The sequence below is a fragment of the Pelobates fuscus genome, chromosome 4 (genome assembly GCF_036172605.1).
Source record: "Pelobates fuscus isolate aPelFus1 chromosome 4, aPelFus1.pri, whole genome shotgun sequence".
In the NCBI taxonomy this organism is placed as follows: domain Eukaryota; kingdom Metazoa; phylum Chordata; class Amphibia; order Anura; family Pelobatidae; genus Pelobates; species Pelobates fuscus.
The window spans coordinates 381,224,267-381,246,100 of record NC_086320.1 but is presented as its reverse complement, the minus strand read 5'-3'; the positions used below and the strand labels follow the sequence as shown (position 1 = coordinate 381,246,100).

At 40.7% G+C, this 21,834-nt stretch overlaps 1 protein-coding gene across 1 annotated transcript; it reads right to left on the bottom strand.

Moving 5' to 3' along the window:
- Window positions 1-2,786: 2,786 nt before the first annotated feature.
- On the bottom strand, window positions 2,787-20,648 carry LOC134608177 (cathelicidin-related peptide Oh-Cath-like). Its single transcript, XM_063450842.1, has 4 exons — window positions 20,397-20,648; window positions 19,873-19,977; window positions 15,658-15,741; window positions 2,787-3,002 (listed from the first exon to the last, which is right to left on the bottom strand). Exons 1-4 carry the CDS (start codon window positions 20,586-20,588, stop codon window positions 2,877-2,879), a joined length of 507 nt encoding a protein of 168 aa, XP_063306912.1. The 5' UTR covers window positions 20,589-20,648; the 3' UTR covers window positions 2,787-2,876.
- Between the last annotated feature and the right edge of the window lie 1,186 nt (window positions 20,649-21,834).

Here is a 21,834-nt window from a genome sequence, read left to right as displayed (position 1 = left end):
TATAGACCCACATGCAGAGACATTTACAGTTACACACAGTTACACACTTATTCATATATTATTCCCATGTTTAAAACCTCCCTCTCCTGCCCTAAAGTTTTCCTCTGGCTGCACTAGGGTTGAGGATAGAGCTAAACCTTCCTGTTGTCTGGTGGTGGGGAGGCAGTGGACCTGTGCGCTGGCTTATAATCTTCTTCTTGCTTCTACCTCATGCTTTACAGTATAGGTAACACAATATCAGTTCCCTCCAGTAAGCAACTAAATGAGAATTACATCCAATAATAATAATTATGGATAAATGCATTCCTTCCTATCTAGTCTGCCCAATTTTCTAAATCCTTTCATTAGTCCCTGGCCTTATCTTATAGTTAGGATAGCCTTATGCCTATCCCACGCATGCTTAAACTCCTTTACTGTGTTAACCTCTACCACTTCAGCTGGAAGGCTATTCCATGCATCCACTACCCTCTCAGTAAAGTAATACTTCCTGATATTATTTTTAAACCTTTGTCCCTCTAATTTAAGACTATGTCCTCTTGTTGTGGTAGTTTTTCTTCTTTTAAATATAGTCTCCTCCTTTACTGTGTTGATTCCCTTTATGTATTTAAATGTTTCTATCATATCCCCCCATGTCTCGTCTTTCCTCCAATGATACAGAGATACAGAATCACACACAATGACACACAAAGGCACACAGGGGCAGACATTGACACACAGATACATATACAGACACAGATGCACAAACAGATAGACATACTGACACACAGATAACACATGCAGGAGGATGGTTTTCCTGGGAACCAGTGGCATCTGACTGGGTCTGATGGGAGTCGGGTCCAGACGTCAGGCTTCCTCCTCTCTGGTCCTCCCCTCTGTCCCCCACAGCTCTTTGGTAGGCTTGGAGGAAGTGACTTGTACCCCCTTCCTCCCAGCACTGATCAGGGGTCCCGTTGTTATAATTCACCAGTAGGGTTAATATCTTAAGGATTTATGTGTAATATCTTATGTATATAATAGGTGCTTAGTTTGATATTTTGTAACAAATTGGAGTAATTCATGTTTTTCTAGTATAACAGAATAATACACATGAAGCCACAATTTTCTGGACTTTTAAGGGCTAATAGCCTGGAGCGTTCAGAGACTATGGGCTTTAAAACCCAGCTTCGTAGATATGAGGATTGCCTCTGATGACGTGATTGAAGCATCATGAAATGCGCAAGGCTGCATCCAGACGCAAAGTTCGGAAAAGTAAGCATGGTGGAACGCAGAACGGTTAGCGATGAAACGCTTAAGGCGACTGAGCTTGGGGCGAATTACAGCAACTGTGTCCCAATCTCCCTCCAAACGGCTATAGTGAAGGTGTTGAGAGGTGACAAATGCTAATTGGTCTGAATTTATTTGGCGTGCTTTATGATCTTGGACAATCTGTGAATATTTTTATATCCCCGTTTTTAATGTTCTAATAAAGTGTGATGGCTCCGATGTATTTTCTGTTACAGATTTGCTGTATCTGGGCACCCAAGGACCTATTTTAGTGGCCCATAACATAAAGTGGAACAGAAGCATCCCTGTACTAGTATTTTTACTGTGTTTTCACATGCGGACCCTATTCTGGTACAATTACAGCTCCCATGCAGAGTCTCCAGCTCCGCGGGTCGCAGGAGTCCCTTTATCCCAGCTGTTACATTGTATTCTGCAATTTGCTATTCAGAGACGCACTGGATACCGCACTTACCATATAACCCAGGTGTTCTGAAGCCAGGGTTGGCCAAGCCTCCCTTCCAAGATATGCAGAATAAATAGCGGTTTAGGCTTGATAAAGACCCAGCAGGGTTGAAACGTTGATGCTTTTGCCCCAATAAAGCTGCTGTTTCTGTTATCCCGTAGTTCCTGAAGCGTTATTTATTCTGCATTTGATATTCAGAGACATTGCGATTTCAGAAATTGCCGCAGTGTGGATACAGCATTGTGGCTGCAAGCATACTAATAAAGACTGTGACCATTGTTCGCCAACCAGTAACATTCCCAAGTGGACTGTGTGTTTCTAAAAGATTGTTTGTCCTGTCTGGAGATTTTATGGACATTCTTACAAAATACTTTTTAAATGATGTCTTAGTGGAGAAAGTTCCTTATAGAGTTAGGGTTGTTCTTCTTATGTTTCACTTAATAAGGACACTTTGTTAACCAATAACCTTTTAGCATCAATATCTATGAGTATTATTTATAGGCTATTATTTTGTTTACCTTTCTATAAGTTTTTTCTCCTCCTAATCACCAGCTCCTGGAAATTGGATTGAATCGTGGTTCCTTTTTGTATATTTAGTTTGACTTAGAGTTCGAAGTGAACCCCTTACAATCATACTCAGCCTACTTCACACACAATCACACTCAGCCAACTCCACACACAACCACACTCAGCCAGCCATCAAAGCAATATCACATTCAGTCAGCAAGACACACAGACAGACACTCAACCAATTCCACACCCAGCCCAACAAACAATCAAACTCAGCCATCCCCGTATAATCACACACAGCCAGTACACACTTCCCAATCAGGTGTCTTTCTTAGGGGGAAGCCAGGAGTGTCGAAGAGGAGGGTCCTTCTATGGTCCTTCTGTTCATCACACTTTCTTTAATCCTTTATATTAATTGAGTTTTGGGCTATTTGTTCTATTTCACTCTCTCTGTCATGGTCTCTATGAATAAAGAAGATCTGTCTTGAACCCCTCGATGTCTCTGGTAATGTGTTTGTAGCAATAAATATACTTTATTTTTAATAAGACATAAGACGTCAAATGCTGTGTTTTTATTTAAGTAATAACAGGAGTGTATCAATATACACGGAGCCGATACAGATACGTTTTTCTTATAATCTTAAATATTTATATCAAGGCTTTCGATTGAGCCCCCGCACCCTGGTCTCCTGCGACACTTATTATTTTTGAGATAACAACATCTACAATCACATGGTGGGTTGGAAGTATCTCTTTTCTTTTTGTTCTGAAAAAAAAAAAAAAAATAGAATGTCATCCTGAAGCATTGTCCAATAATAAGCGACATCTAGTGCAATAATCACAGATATTTAGTAATTATAGTAATTACTCCAAGCCCAGCTCTTTGCCCATGAATTGCCCTAGTTGGACCTTATTCCGTTAGATAACAGAGTCATACAGAATAGGCCCTTATATCACACCTTTACTCTACATAATTACCGTATATACTCGAGTATAAGCCGACCCGAATATAAGCCGAGGCCCCTAATTTTTCCCCAAAAAACTGGGAAAACTTATTGACTCGAGTATAAGACTAGGGTGGGAAATGCAGCAGCTACTGGTAAATTTCTAAATAAAATTAGATCCTAAAAAAAATATATTAATTGAATATTTATTTACAGTGTGTGTATAATGAATGCAGTGTGTGCGTATGAGTGCAGCGTGTGTGTGTATGAGTGCAGCGTGTGTGTATGAGTGCAGTGTCTGTATGAGTGCAGCGTGTGTATGAGTGCAGCGTGTGTATGTATGAATGCAGTGTGTGTGTGTATGAATGCAGTGTGTGTGTGTATGAATGCAGTGTGTGTGTATGAATGCAGTGTGTGCAGGGCCGGTGCAAGGATATTTGCCCCCCCCATATGTCCTGACCTCCCCTCCTCCTCCCTCAGTGGTCCTTACCTCCCCACCCCCGTGTTCCTTCACCCCCCTCCCCCAGTGGTCCTGACTCACCCCTCCCCTAGTGGTCCTTACTTCCCCCTCCCCTAGTGGTCCTTACTTCCCCCTCCCCTCCCCTAGTGGTCCTTATCCCCCCCTCCCTCCCCTAGTGGTCCTTATCCCCCCCCTCCCTCCCATAGTGGTCCTTATCCCCCCCCTCCCTCCCATAGTGGTCCTTATCCCCCTCCCTCCCATAGTGGTCCTTATCCCCCCCCCTCCCTTCCTCCCATAGTGGTCCTTATCCCCCCCTCCCTCCCATAGTGTTCCTTTTCTCCCCCCCTCCCTCCCATAGTGGTCCTTATCCCACCCCCTGCCTCCGATAGTGGTCCTTATCCCCCCTCCCTTCCATAGTGGTCCTTATCCCCCCCCCTCCCTCCCATAGTGGTCCTTATCCCCCCCCTCCCTCCCATAGTGGTCCTTATCCCACCCCCTCCCTCCAATAGTGGTCCTTATCCCCCCCCTCCCTCCCATAGCGGTCCTTATACCCCCCCCTCCCTCCCATAGTGGTCCTTATCCCACCCCCTCCCTCCCATAGTGGTCCTTATACCCCTCCCACAGTGGTCCTTATACCCCCTTTTTTTTTATTATTATTATTTTTTTTATTTATTATTATTTCTTATTTTATTTTTTTTTCGTCCCCCCTCCCTGCTTGATACATGGCAGGGAGGGGGGCTCTCCTTCCCTGGTGGTCCAGTGGCAGTTGAGTGGGGGGGAGAGGGGGGCTGGCAGAGCTGTACTTACCTGTTCTGCAGCTCCTGTCAGCTCTCTCCTCCTCCGCGCCGTCCGTGCAGCTCCTTCTATCAGCTCACACTGTAAGTCTCGCGAGAGCCGCGGCTCTCGCGAGACTTACACTGGGAGCTGACCGAGGTGCTGAACGGACGGCGCGGAGGAGGAGAGAGCTGACAGGAGCTGCAGAACAGGTAAGTACAGCTCTGCCAGCCCCCCTCTCCCCCGGTCTGTATTATGGCAATGCAAATTGCCATAATACAGACCTTGACTCGAGTATAAGCCGAGTTGGGGTTTTTCAGCCCAAAAAATGGGCTGAAAAACTCGGCTTATACTCGAGTATATACGGTACATTTACTTTACTCTCATCTCATTACTGTTTAAACCTCATTTTATGTATTTTTGTTCATTTCTTTCTTTTTTTTTTATTTTTTTTTTATTTTAGCAGTGCATGCGATAACAATCAGGCTTACATAGCCACAACAGCAGTACATCACAAAACATGCAGTGTCATGACATAGAGAGAAATTGCACAATTTTTATATTATTTCAAGCACGAGTATTGGGCTATTAAGGCATGTCCCACTGCTAGGTAAATTGAAGACATTCTTAGAAAAGCATATCTCGTGAGACATGTGAACAATAGGTAATTAATTAAGGACGTGTGGTGCCACCATAGGAAACACAGGCCAATAGGGGACAAAATAATGACATATGTGAAACTGCCCAGCGTTTGGTATAATATACACATTTATAATAGATAAATCAGTGAGCAAATGCACACATTAGTATTAACATAGGCTATATAGACTGACCATGAGATTAAATCATTGAAGTTGCTATTGCCTCTGGGGTGAGAAAAAGCTAAACATTAGATCACTGTCATGTAACCAACTTAGAAACATGAAACAATAGTATTAATGGCATGTAATGTAGAGCGTATGTTGTCCGCTACCGTCGGATACAAACAGCTCAGGCAGCAGTCCCCCAGCTTAGATCAGCCGATTCCCTTGAGTGGCAATGCCTTTTCACAGCCAGGGAGGGTTGTGTACTGGAGCTGGGTCTGCCTCCTGCCCTGAGCCTGCATGAGGGCCATCATATTTAAACCACAGACCCAGTCACTTTTACAGTCCACATATATCTCCTCTATAGGTGGACGGAGGATTGCGGTGGTACTCTCCGCTTTGCGGGAGTAATCTTCCGCCTGCGTGGGCAATGTAAGGCGGTTAAGCCTCGTATGGCTCTCGGCCCAGGCAGGTGGGCAGAATGTTGTGTAGGTTTTCTCTTGGGTGATTTGCCCTTAGGAGGCTCCTCTAGCTTCACATGTCTCCGGTCATCCATATCAGGTTTAGATTGAGTTGCAGCGCCTCGCTGCTCCAGAGTCCGCCAAAATTGCCAGAAGAGCTCATCGAGCCTCAACTGTAAGTCAGCGGTTGAGCTGCAACGATCTCCCTGGGTTTACTCCATGTGAGTCTATAAGAGTTGCGTCCACCATATTGGATCGTTGGGGAGCAGTTTGTGGCGACTTCGCTGGAGTGGTAGGCGTATTGGCTGGTGTAGGTTTTCATGGACCCAGAGGATACCGGGATAACCCCCACCGGTCCAAGGGGGGGATGTAAGGGGCTGTCGCTGTGCAAAGCTGAGAGGCGAGTCTCATGTCGAGAGACCGGCCCGCTTCCCCCAGCAGTCTGCACCTCTGCCTCGCTTGGCCTAAACCCAGACGTGGGTGAAGACCAGGCAATCATCGCGTTTTGGATCCATAAGAGGGTGAAATGCTTCTCTGGCATCGACTTGTAGAATTGTTGTCCGTAGTGAGAGTTACCTTAGAAGCTTATTATTAGGTCAAGCCTTGGAGAGCTACACAAATGCATGTCTGGCCATGTTGAGTGGCAGGCCCCACACCCTTTCTCTCTTCTTTCTTAAAGAGTTTCACTTCCCTCAAAACAACTTTATCTCAATGAAGAGAAGAAAAGAGAAAGGTGAGGAATGAGGGACAAATTATATAGGGAGAGAGTGAGTGAGTGAGAATGGAGGACTGAGATAGAGAGAGTATGGAGGACTGAGATAGAGAGAGGGAAAGTGAGTGATAATGGAGGACAGAGAGAGAGAGAGAGAGAGAGAGTGAATGGTGAGAAGTGATGGTAAAGATGAAGAGAGAATTTCCCTAATTTCTCGCCATTCTCTTTCTCCCCTCTCTCCAACATTTTCTCACCTATTTCCACCATCCATCTTTCTGTCAGTGAGCAAAGAATTAAAATCTATCAGGATGTGGAAGTTATATCACCCGATGTCTGGGACATGTTGTTCCTGGCACAATTCAAGGAATCCCAGCGAGCACCCACCACATTCACACACACACTACATAGACACGCCTCACGCACACACACACACACACTACATGCATGCACACACATCACATCCAGTGAGCACAAGGCAAGGAAGCCCAACCTCCAGGATTCCCAGAGGGACTCCTGCTGGAATACCAGAGATCATAGTCCCACTCCCTGCAGAAGGCTAAGCAGGGGAATGGAGGGGAACAAACAGGCCACATCACATACAGGCAGCACAAACAAAGCGCAGTCAGTACATACTATGACAAAGAGAGAGGCTATGAGAGGACACAAGGTGAGACCATAGGCGTGTGCTAGGTGTGCCAGGGCACACCATAATCCCCGTGGCACGTGCTTTGTGCCTCCCTCCGTGGAGGCAGGAGAGGACCCGGGGAGCTCTTGCCAGCAGCTCCGCCGGGTTCCCATTGCGAGGTCGGAGCGTAGCGGGGCTAGAGTTCACTCTCCACTGGACCACCAGGGATAGCAGCAGCACAGTTCCCCTCTCCCTACATAAGGTAAGAAGGGTGGGGGGATATTAACTAAACGGCCCCCTCACCCCCACACAATACACACACACTAACAGCACCCTCACACACACAGCACCCACCAACCTCACAAGCACACACACAGCAACCCCACACACAGCACCCTTACACATACACACACACCACCCTCACAAACAAACACACACAGCTCCCTTACACACACATAGCGCCTTCACACACACACAGCGCCTACAAACACACACAGTAGTGTGTGTGTATGTATATATATATATATTTATATATATATATATATATATATGCGGCATGTGTGTTTGTGCTTTAGGGTGCACACCCTCATGCAATGGGCTACGCACACCTGTGGGTGAGGCAATCAGGATTTTAGCAAAAATAGCCATGTATGTGTGAATATAGTGGAGATAAAAAAGCTTTTCAGATCAGCTATTTTTTTCATTTTAATTTAATTTTTGATCAATCTATGTCAAATTATTCTGTGTCAGGACAAGTAGATAGGAATATCACTTAATTTTGTAATTACTCCCATCTGTGATCAGGTGATGAAGGTAAAATCCCACTTTTATCAAGCAATGACTTGTGAAAGCAAAGTAGGTTTTCTCTCCATACCTACGTCAGATGTACGTCAATGTATTAGTTCTTGTAGGATATCACAGATAATTCTCACACACTCTGGATCTGCCCCGGCTACGGGAAATGCCAGGTGATTGTTAAACTGCCTAATATCACCAATACATCAATAAATCATATTTCTGTTTCAACTCTCATCAGGCTCAGCCATAACAGCAACAGAACATTGTATTAGGCTTGTCAATAAAAGCAAAACATTTAAGAAACCACTGTGGTACTCCGCAGATGTGGCCAAAATAGTAAAAAACTAAAAGTTAGCAGAGTGAGGAATATTAAGATTAGGCAGAAAGAGGCTAAGCAAGTTATAAGAACTTCCAAATCACACACAGAAGAGAAAATAGCACAGTCAGTAAAAAAAAAAGGACAGAAGCTTCAACTGTCTAAGAGTTGTGCTAAGAGTTCTTTTTTACTGTTACAGGTAAGATTCATCTGTAGGAAAAGGTTACTGACTGCACAAGGTTTGATTTCCTGTTGGTAATTATAAGGCATTTGATTGGATTAGGTAGCTACTTGCTATTGATTGCTATTTAAATTAGCTATTGTTTGCTAATAAGCAGAGGCCTACCCAGGTGTTAAACATTCCTAGTGGGAGGTGATTTTAGGAGTATATAAGGGTAGTTGTCATTAGCTTGGCTAATAGAGCTTGGTTGCTTCATCTAAGTGTTGCTTCTAAGTGTGTGTGTGGTTGGAGATATTCTGGAGAGTTTTACAGAAGCTTCAACTGTCTAAGAGTTGTGCTAAGAGTTCTTTTTTACTGTTACAGGTAAGATTCATCTGTAGGAAAAGGTTACTGACTGCACAAGGTTTGATTTCCTGTTGGTAATTATAAGGCATTTGATTGGATTAGGTAGCTACTTGCTATTGATTGCTATTTAAATTAGCTATTGTTTGCTAATAAGCAGAGGCCTACCCAGGTGTTAAACATTCCTAGTGGGAGGTGATTTTAGGAGTATATAAGGGTAGTTGTCATTAGCTTGGCTAATAGAGCTTGGTTGCTTCATCTAAGTGTTGCTTCTAAGTGTGTGTGTGGTTGGAGATATTCTGGAGAGTTTTACAGAAGCTTCAACTGTCTAAGAGTTGTGCTAAGAGTTCTTTTTTACTGTTACAGGTAAGATTCATCTGTAGGAAAAGGTTACTGACTGCACAAGGTTTGATTTCCTGTTGGTAATTATAAGGCATTTGATTGGATTAGGTAGCTACTTGCTATTGATTGCTATTTAAATTAGCTATTGTTTGCTAATAAGCAGAGGCCTACCCAGGTGTTAAACATTCCTAGTGGGAGGTGATTTTAGGAGTATATAAGGGTAGTTGTCATTAGCTTGGCTAATAGAGCTTGGTTGCTTCATCTAAGTGTTGCTTCTAAGTGTGTGTGTGGTTGGAGATATTCTGGAGAGTGTTGCTTCTAAGTGTCTGTGGTTGGAGATATTCTGGAGAGTGTTGCTTCTAAGTGTGTGTGTGGTTGGAGATATTCTGGAGATAAACTGGAGGTAATCTGAGGTATCCAGGAGGATAAATAAAAAAAAAAAAAAAAAAAAAAGTAAAATTTGTTTGATTTAAATTATTCGCCTCATTGGAATGGCAGACTTAGTTCAGTGTAATAGTTGCTTTGCATTTGTTTCACGTTCCACTTTTTGGAAGTTTGGTTGTTGTCTAATCTGTAGACAGTTCTCTATCTTGCGGCAGGAGATTGTATTTTTGAAGTCTGAGATTTGTAAATTATCTGGTAAACAAATTCAGGCTGGAACTGCTGCAAAGCCATTGCCGCAGAGACATACTAGGAATGGCAGATGGATTACTGTAGGATCTGGTAGACTTGGAGTTGTGGATAAAAGGCATATTGCACAGTCTGTTGTTCTACATAATTCATTTTCTGCACTTTCAGAGTGTAGTGGTGTCCTGGAGACAGGCACTGAGGCTAGTGGTGTCCTGGAGATAGGCACTGAGGCTAGTGGTGTTGTGCAGAGAGGCACTGAGGCTAGTGGTGTTGTGCAGAGAGGCACTGAGGCTAGTGGTGTTGTGCAGAGAGGCACTGAGGCTAGTGGTGTTGTGCAGAGAGGCACTGAGGCTAGTGGTGTTGTGCAGAGAGGCACTGAGGCTAGTGGTGTTGTGCAGAGAGGCACTGAGGCTAGTGGTGTTGTGCAGAGAGGCACTGAGGCTAGTGGTGTTGTGCAGAGAGGCACTGAGGCTAGTGGTGTTGTGCAGAGAGGCACTGAGGCTAGTGGTGTTGTGCAGAGAGGCACTGAGGCTAGTGGTGTTGTGCAGAGAGGCACTGAGGCTAGTGGTGTTGTGCAGAGAGGCTTGAAGACTATGGTGAGGCCTAATAGAAAGCAGTTGTTGTTGGGGGATTCCATCATAAGAGGTGTGGAGATGGACAATGGTGGTCTTGTGAGGTGTCTTCCCGGAGCTACTGCTCACAGAGACAGGAGACGTATCTGTAATATTGTTAAGCAAGCAAAGCAGGAAGGGGAATTGGATGTACTTGTCCATTTAGGGACAAATGACTTGGCTTGCAATGAGGTTTCAGAGGTTAAGGAAGTTTTTAGTGTTTTTGCCAATGATATACGGCAGGTTGCTTCCACACTGTCATTCTCTGAAGTTCTGCCTGTGCATAACACTCAGAACGACAGGCGGATGCGTATTAGGGACTTTAACTTGTGGCTTGGTGAATGGTGTCGGGAGCAAGGATTTGGCTTTATTGCTCATGGTAGCTCTGTTTGGAATGGAAATAAATTGTACAAAAAAGATGGTTTGCATCTTTCTCAAAAGGGAACAAATGTTCTCAGTGAGCAGTTCAGAGGTTTTGCTAGGATGTTTTTAAACTAGGAGGGGGGGGCAAAAGGGTGATAAAACATCAATCCAATTGTCCCCCAAAACAAGGACAGAAGGTGCCTGTAGCAAGTGTGTTAAAAAATGATAAGCTTAGAGTCATGTCTACAAATGCTCGCAGTTTAGGGAATAAGATCCATGAACTTGTGGCAATAATGGCAACTGATAGTGTAGATTTAGTCGCTGTTACCGAGACATGGTATAATGATAAAAATGACTGGGACATAGCAATACCAGGGTACTCTTTATATAGAAAAGACAGGGAAGGCAAGAAAGGGGGAGGGGTGGCCCTGTATGTAAAGGATAGCATAAAATCTAGCCTAATAAAGGTTAGTGAGGCGAACATAGAGTCCGTTTGGGTTACGTTAGAATTTGGTAATCACACAGTAACTCGTGTAGGTGTGATTTATAGGCCCCCAGGACAAATTGAAGAGTTAGATAATTTACTAGTTGAAGAAATAGCTAAAATGACAATGAAGGGGGAAGTTATCATCATGGGTGACTTTAATCTTCCTGATGTGAATTGGAAAACAAAAATAGCTACTTGTGCCAGGAGCACACATATTCTAAACTCCCTACTGGGATTGTCTCTAAAACAAGTCGTTGAGGAGCCAACTCGTAAAGAGGCCATACTAGATTTAGTGTTAACAAATGGAGATTTGGTATCAGATATTACTGTAGGTGAAAGTTTAGGATCCAGTGATCATCAGTCAGTGTGGTTTAATATAAGAACAGTGACTGAGTCACACCACACAAAAACAAAAGTTTTAGACTTTAGACAAACAGACTTTTCTAAAATTAGAATATGTGTAAAGGAGTCATTATCAGACTGGAGCAACTTAAATGGAGTCCAAAATAAATGGGATTATTTAAAAGTTGCACTACTGAAGGCAACAGAAAATTGCATTAGGCTTGTCAGTAAAAGCAAAAAATTCAAGAAACCACTGTGGTACTCCGCAGATGTGGCCAAAATAGTAAAAAACAAAAAGTTAGCATTTAGTAATTATAAAAAAAACCAGAGTGAGGAAGACAGAATGACCTATAAGATTAGGCAGAAAGAGGCTAAGCAAGTTATAAGAGCTTCCAAATCCCACACAGAAGAGAAAATAGCACAGTCAGTAAAAAAGGGGGACAAAACTTTTTTTAGATACATAAATGAGAAAAGAAAAGTAAAACAAGGATTAGTTAGATTAAAAACAAAAGAAGGAAGGTATGTAGATGAGGATAAAGGTCTAGCTGACTGCCTCAATGAATATTTTTGTTCGGTATTTACAGATGAAAATGAAGGAAAGGGACCTCTGTTAACAAAAAGGATAAATTAGTCATTTATTACACGTGAGTTTACAGAGGAAGAGGTTCTATTTCAACTGTCAAAAGTAAAGACAAATAAGTCAATGGGACCTGATGGAATACACCCAAAGCTATTAAAAGAGCTTAGTGGTGTACTAGCAAAACCATTAACAGATTTATTTAACCATTCATTGATAACAGGAGTAGTCCCAGAAGATTGGAAGTTAGCGAATGTTGTGCCCATTCACAAGAAAGGTAATAGGGAGGAGTCGGGCAACTATAGGCCAGTAAGCCTTACTTCAGTAGTGGGGAAAGTGATGGAAACCATGTTAAAGGATAGGATTGTTGAACATCTAAAAACACATGGATTTCAAGACCAGAGACAACATGGGTTTACTTCAGGGAGATCATGCCAAACTAATCTTATTGATTTTTTTGATTGGGTAACTAAAATTATAGATCAGGGTGGTGCAGTAGACATTGCTTACTTAGATTTCAGTAAGGCTTTTGACACTGTTGCACATAGAAGGCTTATCAATAAACTACAATCTTTGAGTTTGGATTCGAATATTGTTGAATGGGTAAGGCAGTGGCTGAGTGACAGGCAACAGAGGGTTGTAGTCAATGGAGTATATTCGAAGCTTGGGCTTGTCACCAGTGGGGTACCTCAGGGATCTGTACTTGGACCCATTCTCTTTAATATTTTTATTAGTGATATTGCAGAAGGTCTTGATGGTAAGGTGTGTCTTTTTGCGGATGATACTAAGATATGTAACAGGGTTGATGTTCCAGGAGGGATAAGCCAAATGGAAAATGATTTAGGTAAACTAGAAAAATGGTCAGAGTTGTGGCAACTGACATTTAATGTGGATAAGTGCAAGATAATGCATCTTGGACGTAAAAACCCAAGGGTAGAGTACAAAATATTTGATAGAGTCCTAACCTCAACATCTGAGGAAAGGGATTTAGGGGTGATTATTTCTGATGACTTAAAGGTAGGCAGACAATGTAATAGAGCAGCAGGAAATGCTAGCAGAATGCTTGGTTGTATAGGGAGAGGTATTAGCAGTAGAAAGAGGGAAGTGCTCATGCCATTGTACAGAACACTGGTGAGACCTCACTTGGAGTACTGTACACAGTACTGGAGACCCTATCTTCAGAAGGATATTGATACCTTAGAGAGAGTTCAAAGAAGGGCTACTAAACTGGTTCATGGATTGCAGGATAAAACTTACCAGGAAAGGTTGAAGGATCTTAACATGTATAGCTTGGAGGAAAGACGAGACAGGGGGGATATGATAGAAACATTTAAATACATAAAGGGAATCAACACAGTAAAGGAGGAGACTATATTTAAAAGAAGAAAAACTACCACAACAAGAGGACATAGTCTTAAATTAGAGGGACAAAGGTTTAAAAATAATACCAGGAAGTATTACTTTACTGAGAGGGTAGTGGATGCATGGAATAGCCTTCCAGCTGAAGTGGTAGAGGTTAACACAGTAAAGGAGTTTAAGCATGCGTGGGATAGGCATAAGGCTATCCTAACTATAAGATAAGGCCAGGGACTAATGAAAGTATTTAGAAAACTGGGCAGACTAGATGGGCCGAATGGTTCTTATCTGCCGTCACATTCTATGTTTCTATGTTTCTATGTTTCAAAACATTTCTTTAGATATAAAATGAGAAAAGGAAAGTAAAACAAGAATTAGTTAGATTAAAAACAAAAGAATGAAGGTATGTAGTATCTAGCTGACTGCCTCAATAAATATTTTTGTTCAGTATTTACAGATGAAAATGAAGGAAAGGGACCTCAGTTAGGAAAAAGGACAAATGAGTTATTTATTACACGTGAGTTTACAGAGGAAGAGGTTCTATTTCAACTGCCAAAAGTAAAGACAAATAAGTAAATGGGGCCTGATGGAATACACCCAAAGTTATTAAATCAGCTTAGTGGTGTACTAGCAAAACCATTAACAGATTTATTTAACCAATCATTGTTAACAGGAGTAGTCCCAGAAGATTGGAAGCAAGCGAATGTTGTGCCCATTCACATAGTAAACTTACTTCAGTAGTGGGGAAAGTAATGGAAACCCTGTTAAAGGATAGGATTGTTGAACATCTAAAATCACATGGATTTCAAGATCAGAGACAACATGGGTTTACTTCAGGGAGATCATGCCAAACTAATCTTATTGATTTTTTTGATTGGATAACTAAAATAATAGATCAGGGTGGTGCAGTAGACATTGCTTACCTAGATTTCAGTAAGGCTTTTGACACTGTTGCACATAGAAGGCTTATCAATAAACTGCAATCCTTACGTTTGGATTCCAATATTGCTGAATGGGTAAGGCAGTGGCTGAGTGACAGGCAACAGAGGGTTGTAGTCAATGGAGTATATTCAAAGCAAGGTCTTGCTACCAGTGGGGTACCTCAGGGATCTGTACTTGGACCCATTCTCTTTAATATTTTTATTAGTGATATTGCAGAAGGTCTTGATGGTAAGGTATGTTTTTTTTTTGCTGATGATACTAAGATATGTAACAGGGTTGATGTTCCAGGAGGGATAAGCCAAATGGCAAATGATTTAGGTAAACTAGAAAAATGGTCAGAGTTGTGGCAACTGACATTTAATGTGGATAAGTGCAAGATAATGCATCTTGGACATAAAAACCCAAGGATAGAGTACAGAATATTTGATAGAGTCCTAACGTCAACATCTGAGGAAAGGGATTTAGGGGTGATTAATTCAGATGACTTAAAGGTAGGCAGACAATGTAATAGAGCAGCAGGAAATGCTAGCAGAATGCTGGGTTGTATAGGGAGAGGTATTAGCAGTAGAAAGAGGGAAGTGCTCATGCCATTGTACAGAACACTGGTGAAACCTCACTTGGAGTATTGTACGCAGTACTGGAGACCATATTTCCAGAAGGATATTGATACCTTAGAGAGAGTTCAGAGAAGGGCTACTAAACTGGTTCATGGATTGCAGGATAAAACTTACCAGGAAAGGTTAAAGGATCTTAACATGTATGGCTTGGAGGAAAGACGAGACGGGGGATATGATAGAAACATTTAAATACATAAACGGAATCAACACAGTAAAGGAGGAGACTATATTTAAAAGAAGAAAAACTACCACAACAAGAGGAAATCGTCTTAAATTAGAGGGACAAATGTTTTTAAAATAATATCAGGAAGTATTACTTTACTGAGAGGGTAGTGGATACATGGAACAGCCTTCCAGCTGAAGTGGTAGAGGTTAACACAGTAAATGAGTTTAAGCATGCGTGGATAGGCATAAGGCTATCCTAACTATAAGATAAGGCTAGGGGCTAATGAAAGTATTTAGAAAATTGGGCAGACTAGATGGGCCGAATGGTTCTTATCTGCTGTCACATTCTATGTTTCTATAACCCCCTCCCCGCAGTAAGAATCCTCCCTGTGATGTCCTAACCTGCAGGCCATGTCTGGTGAAAGAACAGACCTATTGCCAGATTAGAATCAATTAAACAAGTAAAGGAAACCCTTAGAAATGAGATTGTATCCATAATGTAAATTGTATAGTCTATAAACCAAGCTCCAATCATCCTAACTATACTTCGCTTTATGTAACAGAGAAACTTACGTTTTGATACAAAGTGTCGCATGTAACGATCATTTTTCTTTCTCCGTCTCCAGGGAAAATGGATGCTGTGCACTGCTTTACCACCTATGTTGGAGACACAGTTATAACACAGTAAATACAAGGACAGGGCAGGGACTGAGACATGAAGAACTTTCTAATAGGATGATTTAGGACAGTTTGTATTCCTGTGATGAGAGAGAAAGGTTGCACCAGAAATAAAATAAATACAAATAATAATAATAAAAATAATAATAAAAAATAAAGATAAAAAATAAAAATAAATATAAAAATAAGGTGAAATACAAAATAATAGGTAAGTTCCAATGAGTGTCAGGAGATAAGATAAGTATAGTCACTAATTCCGCTGTGGGGGTAGGTTCTCTTGTTGTAGTAGTTCACACCGTCTCGGTATATGGAAAACACAAGGAGAAAGGACCAATCGTGCGGAGTGTATACACTTAATGTGACAGTATTAAAAATATATATGTTGCACTCACATTTGGGTGAGCTATAGCCAGCTCAGGGTTTGTAGGCATATAGCGGTATAATCCCCGCTTACAGGATATATTGGTGCTTGTCCTCCAAGGGGTTTGCCCAACTCTCAGGAGAAGAAGGAGATAAAAACAGCAGATAGTGCTCTCTGATGATATTTTAAGGTGGTGAATAAAATAAGATAAAATATACTCACAAGTAAAGTGCAGGTCACACTGCACTTTAGAAATAGTGTTAGTGGTATAATCCCCACTTCAGGATATGTAGTATAAATGAATATTTGTTTTCTTTTATAATGGCTCTTTAAATGTTTTATTATATCTTAAATTATTTTATGTATTCCAATGACTATGTACACACCATTTGATTTTTTTATACAAATGCTCCTAACTAACTTTGCGCCCCTTATTTAAACTATGATACTCAGTTTCTTCAATATGTATATATATGATATGCTTAACTATATTGTTTTTACCTATTGACTAATTAATTTATTCAGTCTGTCTCTTTTTACACTATTATATCTATCTATATGTATATACAATATGAATTTTTCTTATCCTCTTATTTATATTCAGCTTCAGATGAAAGGGCGCTCAAAACTACATCTCCCATGCACCCTTTCGCCGATCTGCCAACCACTTGACCCGCACATCACTCTCCCATTGGCCGCGGGTCACGTGCTGATCTTCGATCCGTTTTCAGAGTAGTGCATGCCGGCCACCAATAAGATGGCTGCACTACCTCATCAGCCATCCCACGCCGATCACGTGACTCGCGCACTACATTCCCCAAGGTGCTGTGCGAGAAACGTGACGCGCAATGTTTAAATCTATCATATTTATGTTCTTGAACCTCGTTTTTAAATATCATTTAACCTACAAGGATAGGATATACAGTATATTAAAGAAACACACTCATGTTCAAAGTTTTTATTAGATTTTTAAAAATGTACATTGTATGATTTTGATTGGCTACCAAGTAATGATGTCATATTGGCGCCATTTTTTAAAGTACTAGTGTACCTATATATATTCTTTATGTGCCAGGTTATATGTTATTCCATTTTTGATAAAGCCCCAGCGGTGAACGCGTTAATGGTTATTTATATTGTGTTATTTATAAAATAAATGATTTTTGGTTAGATATTTGTACCACTATAATTTTTTGCACACTATTATTACTATTTTATTTTTTTCCTGGCATTTTATACTACATATCCTGAAGTGGGGATTATACCACTAACGCTATTTCTAAAGTGCAGTGTGACCTGCACTTTACTTGTGAGTATATTTTATCTTATTTTATTCACCACCTTAAAATATCATCAGAGAGCACTATCTGCTGTTTTTATCTCCTTCTTCTCCTGAGAGTTGGACAAACCCCTTGGAGGACAAGCACCAATATATCCTGTAAGCGGGGATTATACCGCTATATGCCTACAAACCCTGAGCTGGCTATAGCTCACTCAAATGTGAGTGCAACATATATATTTTTAATACTGTCACATTAAGTGTATACACTCCGCACGATTGGTCCTTTCTCCTTGTGTTTTCCATATACCGAGACGGTGTGAACTACTACAACAAGAGAACCTACCCCCACAGCGGAATTAGTGACTATACTTATCTTATCTCCTGACACTCATTGGAACTTACCTATTATTTTGTATTTTACCTTATTTTTATATTTGTTTTTATTTTTTATCTTTATTTTTTATTATTATTTTTATTATTATTATTTTTATTTATTTTATTTCGGGCGCAACCTTTCTCTCTCTTTACTGTGTATCTTTTATATAGAGGGTTAGAGGGTTACCCTCTAAAAGGTCGCTGCCTGTTCATTATATTATTAGCGCTAACCTTACCCTTTTTTTATACTGTATTCCTGTGATATTTTCACTTTATACTTTATTTCTTTATACACTAGGTCAGGGGTATCAACCTTTTAATACCTACCACCCACTTTTGTATTTTTGTTGATGGTAAAATGTCCTTAATGCCCATTAGTGGCACAGTAAGTAATTTTATAGCGCAAGTGAGATTTATTTATTTATTTTTTTAGAAAGGAGGGTTTTTTTTATATATATACTTAAATGTATCATTTTTTTTCTATTTTCTATTCTACTTTTTTTTTCTATCTGTGTCTGTGAGGTGATGTGTGTAAAGAGTGCAGTGTGTGTGTGAAGGGAGCAGTGTGTGTGTGTGTGAAGGGAGCTGTGTGTGTGAAGAGTGCAGTGTGTGTAAGGGGTGCCGTGTGTGCAGGCTGCAGGCTGACTCTCCTGTCCTCCTGCATGCACAGCAGTGTATCAGAGTGTTGCCATGGTAATGCACGGCAACGCTACGACCAGACTGCTCGCGGAGACCAGAGTTCCCTCTGTTGGCAGTGGGCCAGTGAGGAAGATCTTTGATCACCTCTCCAGCTCGAGAGGGCTTACAGCAAGGCTGGCTCTGCGCAATCCTTTCATCTCCCTCCCCCCTCCCCCCCCATGGCCATCGAGGCCCACTGGGCATTTTCTGCAAAACCCACCACCGCCCACCTGAAATCCCAAACAGCCCACTGGGCGGTAGGGACCAGGTTGACTACCACTGCACTAGGTGAACAGATATAGAAATGATCCCATAGAAACTGAATAAGGAGTCAGCAGGAAAATTAAATATCAATGTCATTAGTGAATCCATTTAGGAAAAATGGCACAGCATCTCAAAAACATCATAATGGAACAAACCTCCCCAAACACCGTCATTTCACCCCTTAACCCCTTAAGGACCAAACTTCTGGAATAAAAGGGAATCATGACATGTCACACATGTCATGTGTCCTTAAGGGGTTAAGGACACATGACATGTGTGACATGTCATGATTCCATTTTATTCCAGAAGTTTGGTCCTTAAGGGGTTAAAGCTACATCACACTTATTCCTGAAGCTGTGACTGTACACAGCTAATTTTATTACTGTCATACACCAGCTCCTGATTTATAATCACACGGTATCATACCTCCCAACTGTCCCTGTTTAGGTATTGCGGCTGATAATACTATAGTCATTGCTGCCGGCCAGGAGTAGTAGGAGTTTCAGTGCCCATATATATGTTTGTATTTGGGAATGCCTTTTCACAACCTATTTTCATAATTATAGAAAACCTGTCATTCAAACATAAATACAAGGTTCAAATCATCTATATTTCTTTTTATCTACTTTAAGTATATTTTAGTAGTTCAGTTTTAAATGTAATATGTTTTTTACTTAAATGGGATCCATCAATTGAGAACACTGAAGAATACATTGAAAATCACTTACACCGTGATAACTTTATTTATAATTTCAATGTTCTATGTAAAAAAATTTTTAATTAGGATCTTGTAATATCTTATTTTTCACACTTCACATATGTGTATTTATCTAATATAGGAATACGTGAGCATTGTGAAGGCGAAGTGACAGTTTTCTTTTTTAAGATTATTTTGCCATATTTAGTTATTTAATTCTCCTCACTTTATGGTTAAAGTGCATTTTCTTATTATTCTGTTTTTCAAATATTTAAAATAAAATGTATATCTGTATAAACATTGTTCGCTTTGTATTTTTTTAACTCTGTCTCCAAATGGTGAATTTATCTACATTAATATTTCCTCCACCTTCGTAGAGTCCCGGTGTTTTACATGTTATAGTTATGTTATAATACACAGAGTTAGTGTTGATAATAAGAGCAGGTAACTTACTCCGTCCTCTTTGAAAGCACACGGCTTGTTGATGTTTTCCTCTGATTTCTTACACCGTGTCTCCTTTATTATGAAAGTGAGCTGTTGGAAGGTCGGATCTTTGTCCTATTCAATAAATAAATGAAGAATCTGGACTAGTAGGCTCAGTACGCAGGTCACGTGTAATGATAAATATCCTGCTAAGTATCTAATAAATACAATAATTGGATATAAATGTTCTATGTTTCATTCTTTCTGAATTTTACTTTCTCATGGCATCTATCATTCTATATCTGTCTGTTTATCTAGTTACATACATGTCTGTACTCGCTATCTGTGTCTTTGTCTGTCATTGCCTTTTCTACCTGTCCTTGCTATTGGTTACTATTTTTGTATATATTTATTTTTCTGTCTGTGCTTGCTATATGTTTCTCTATTAGTCTGTGTATGTGTGTCTTTGTCTCTGTCTCTTTCTATTTGTCTCTGTTACAGCATTAGTAGATTGTATGGTGCAGTGTATACTATAGACCAGTCACGATACTTACTATTAATGTCCCATGTTCGGTGCCATCTAGCTGGAAGATTGAGTCCTCACTGGATCCCTTGTTGTAGTAGTCAGTACAGGTTATTGCCAGGGCTGATATGTTCTGATTAGTCTCAGGAATTGTGGGTAGATAAGCAGCGGTTACCACTGAGCTCACCCCAAGTGTAAGGATAATCTTCAGAAAGCCGTCCATGGTCACTCAGTGATTCAGTCTCCAAGACACACAGCCCAGGGGGCTCCTTTTATATAGTTTGAAACCTTTTTTTTTTTGTCCTTTTTTTTTCTATTAGTCGTTGCAACTTGTTGCAATATATTTTTGTTAAGAAATAACCCCCCCAGGCAGCCAGGAAACTGGGAAACATGTTAGATCTTGAATTATGAATTAAAGCTGGAATTTTACTTTAGTGTTCGTAACGATCACTCAGAGCTTGATTGTTTGTTTTCACAGCATTGAATTCAGTAAAATGTGTTTCTAAGTAATAACGTGGATGTGTTTCAGATACATAGACACACAGTCACACAGAGTCAGACATATGGTCACATACAATCACACACACACAGACTGATAAATAGACACACAATTATATACTGTCACATGTATAGACACACAGTCACACAGAGTCAGACATATGGTCACATACAATCACACACACAGTCACACACACAGACTGATAAATAGACACACAATTATATACTGTCACATGTATAGACACACAGTCACACAGAGTCAGACATATGGTCACATACAATCACACACACAGTCACACACACAGACTGATAAATAGGCACACAATTATATACTGTCACATGTATAGACACACAGTCACACAGAGTCAGACATATGGTCACATACAATCACACACACAATCACACACACAGACTGATAAATAGACACACAATTATATACTGTCACATGTATAGACACACAGTCACATGCACACACATCAAATGGCAAGTACAGTTACATACATAGACACACAGTTACACATTTATTCATATATTATTCCCATGTTTAAAACCTCCCTCTCCTGCCCTAAAGTTTTCCTCTGGCTGCACTAGGGTTGAGGATAGAGCTAAACCTTCCTGTTAATAACAAAACAACACGGACACCCGTGGAAAAGTGATAAAAAACACAAAAACTTTAACTTAACTGATAGGTACACGGCCTCCCAGGGTTATCTCCCAGCTGATAACCAAATTGCAAGACTGTATAGTTGATGGGATATTTTGGGATATTGCTAGTGTACCTATAATAGAGGACAAAACATAGTGCAAATATTGCTACTAAAATATAATGAATATTGCCGGTGATCAGAATGCACTCACATATTCCAGAATAATAATGCGTGTTATAGGTGCCTCCCCTTGGTAGAAATGGGGGGTGTGTTCCTTTAAAATTCCCTCCTCAAGTGATAGCCGATAGGGTATCCAGGTCAGCA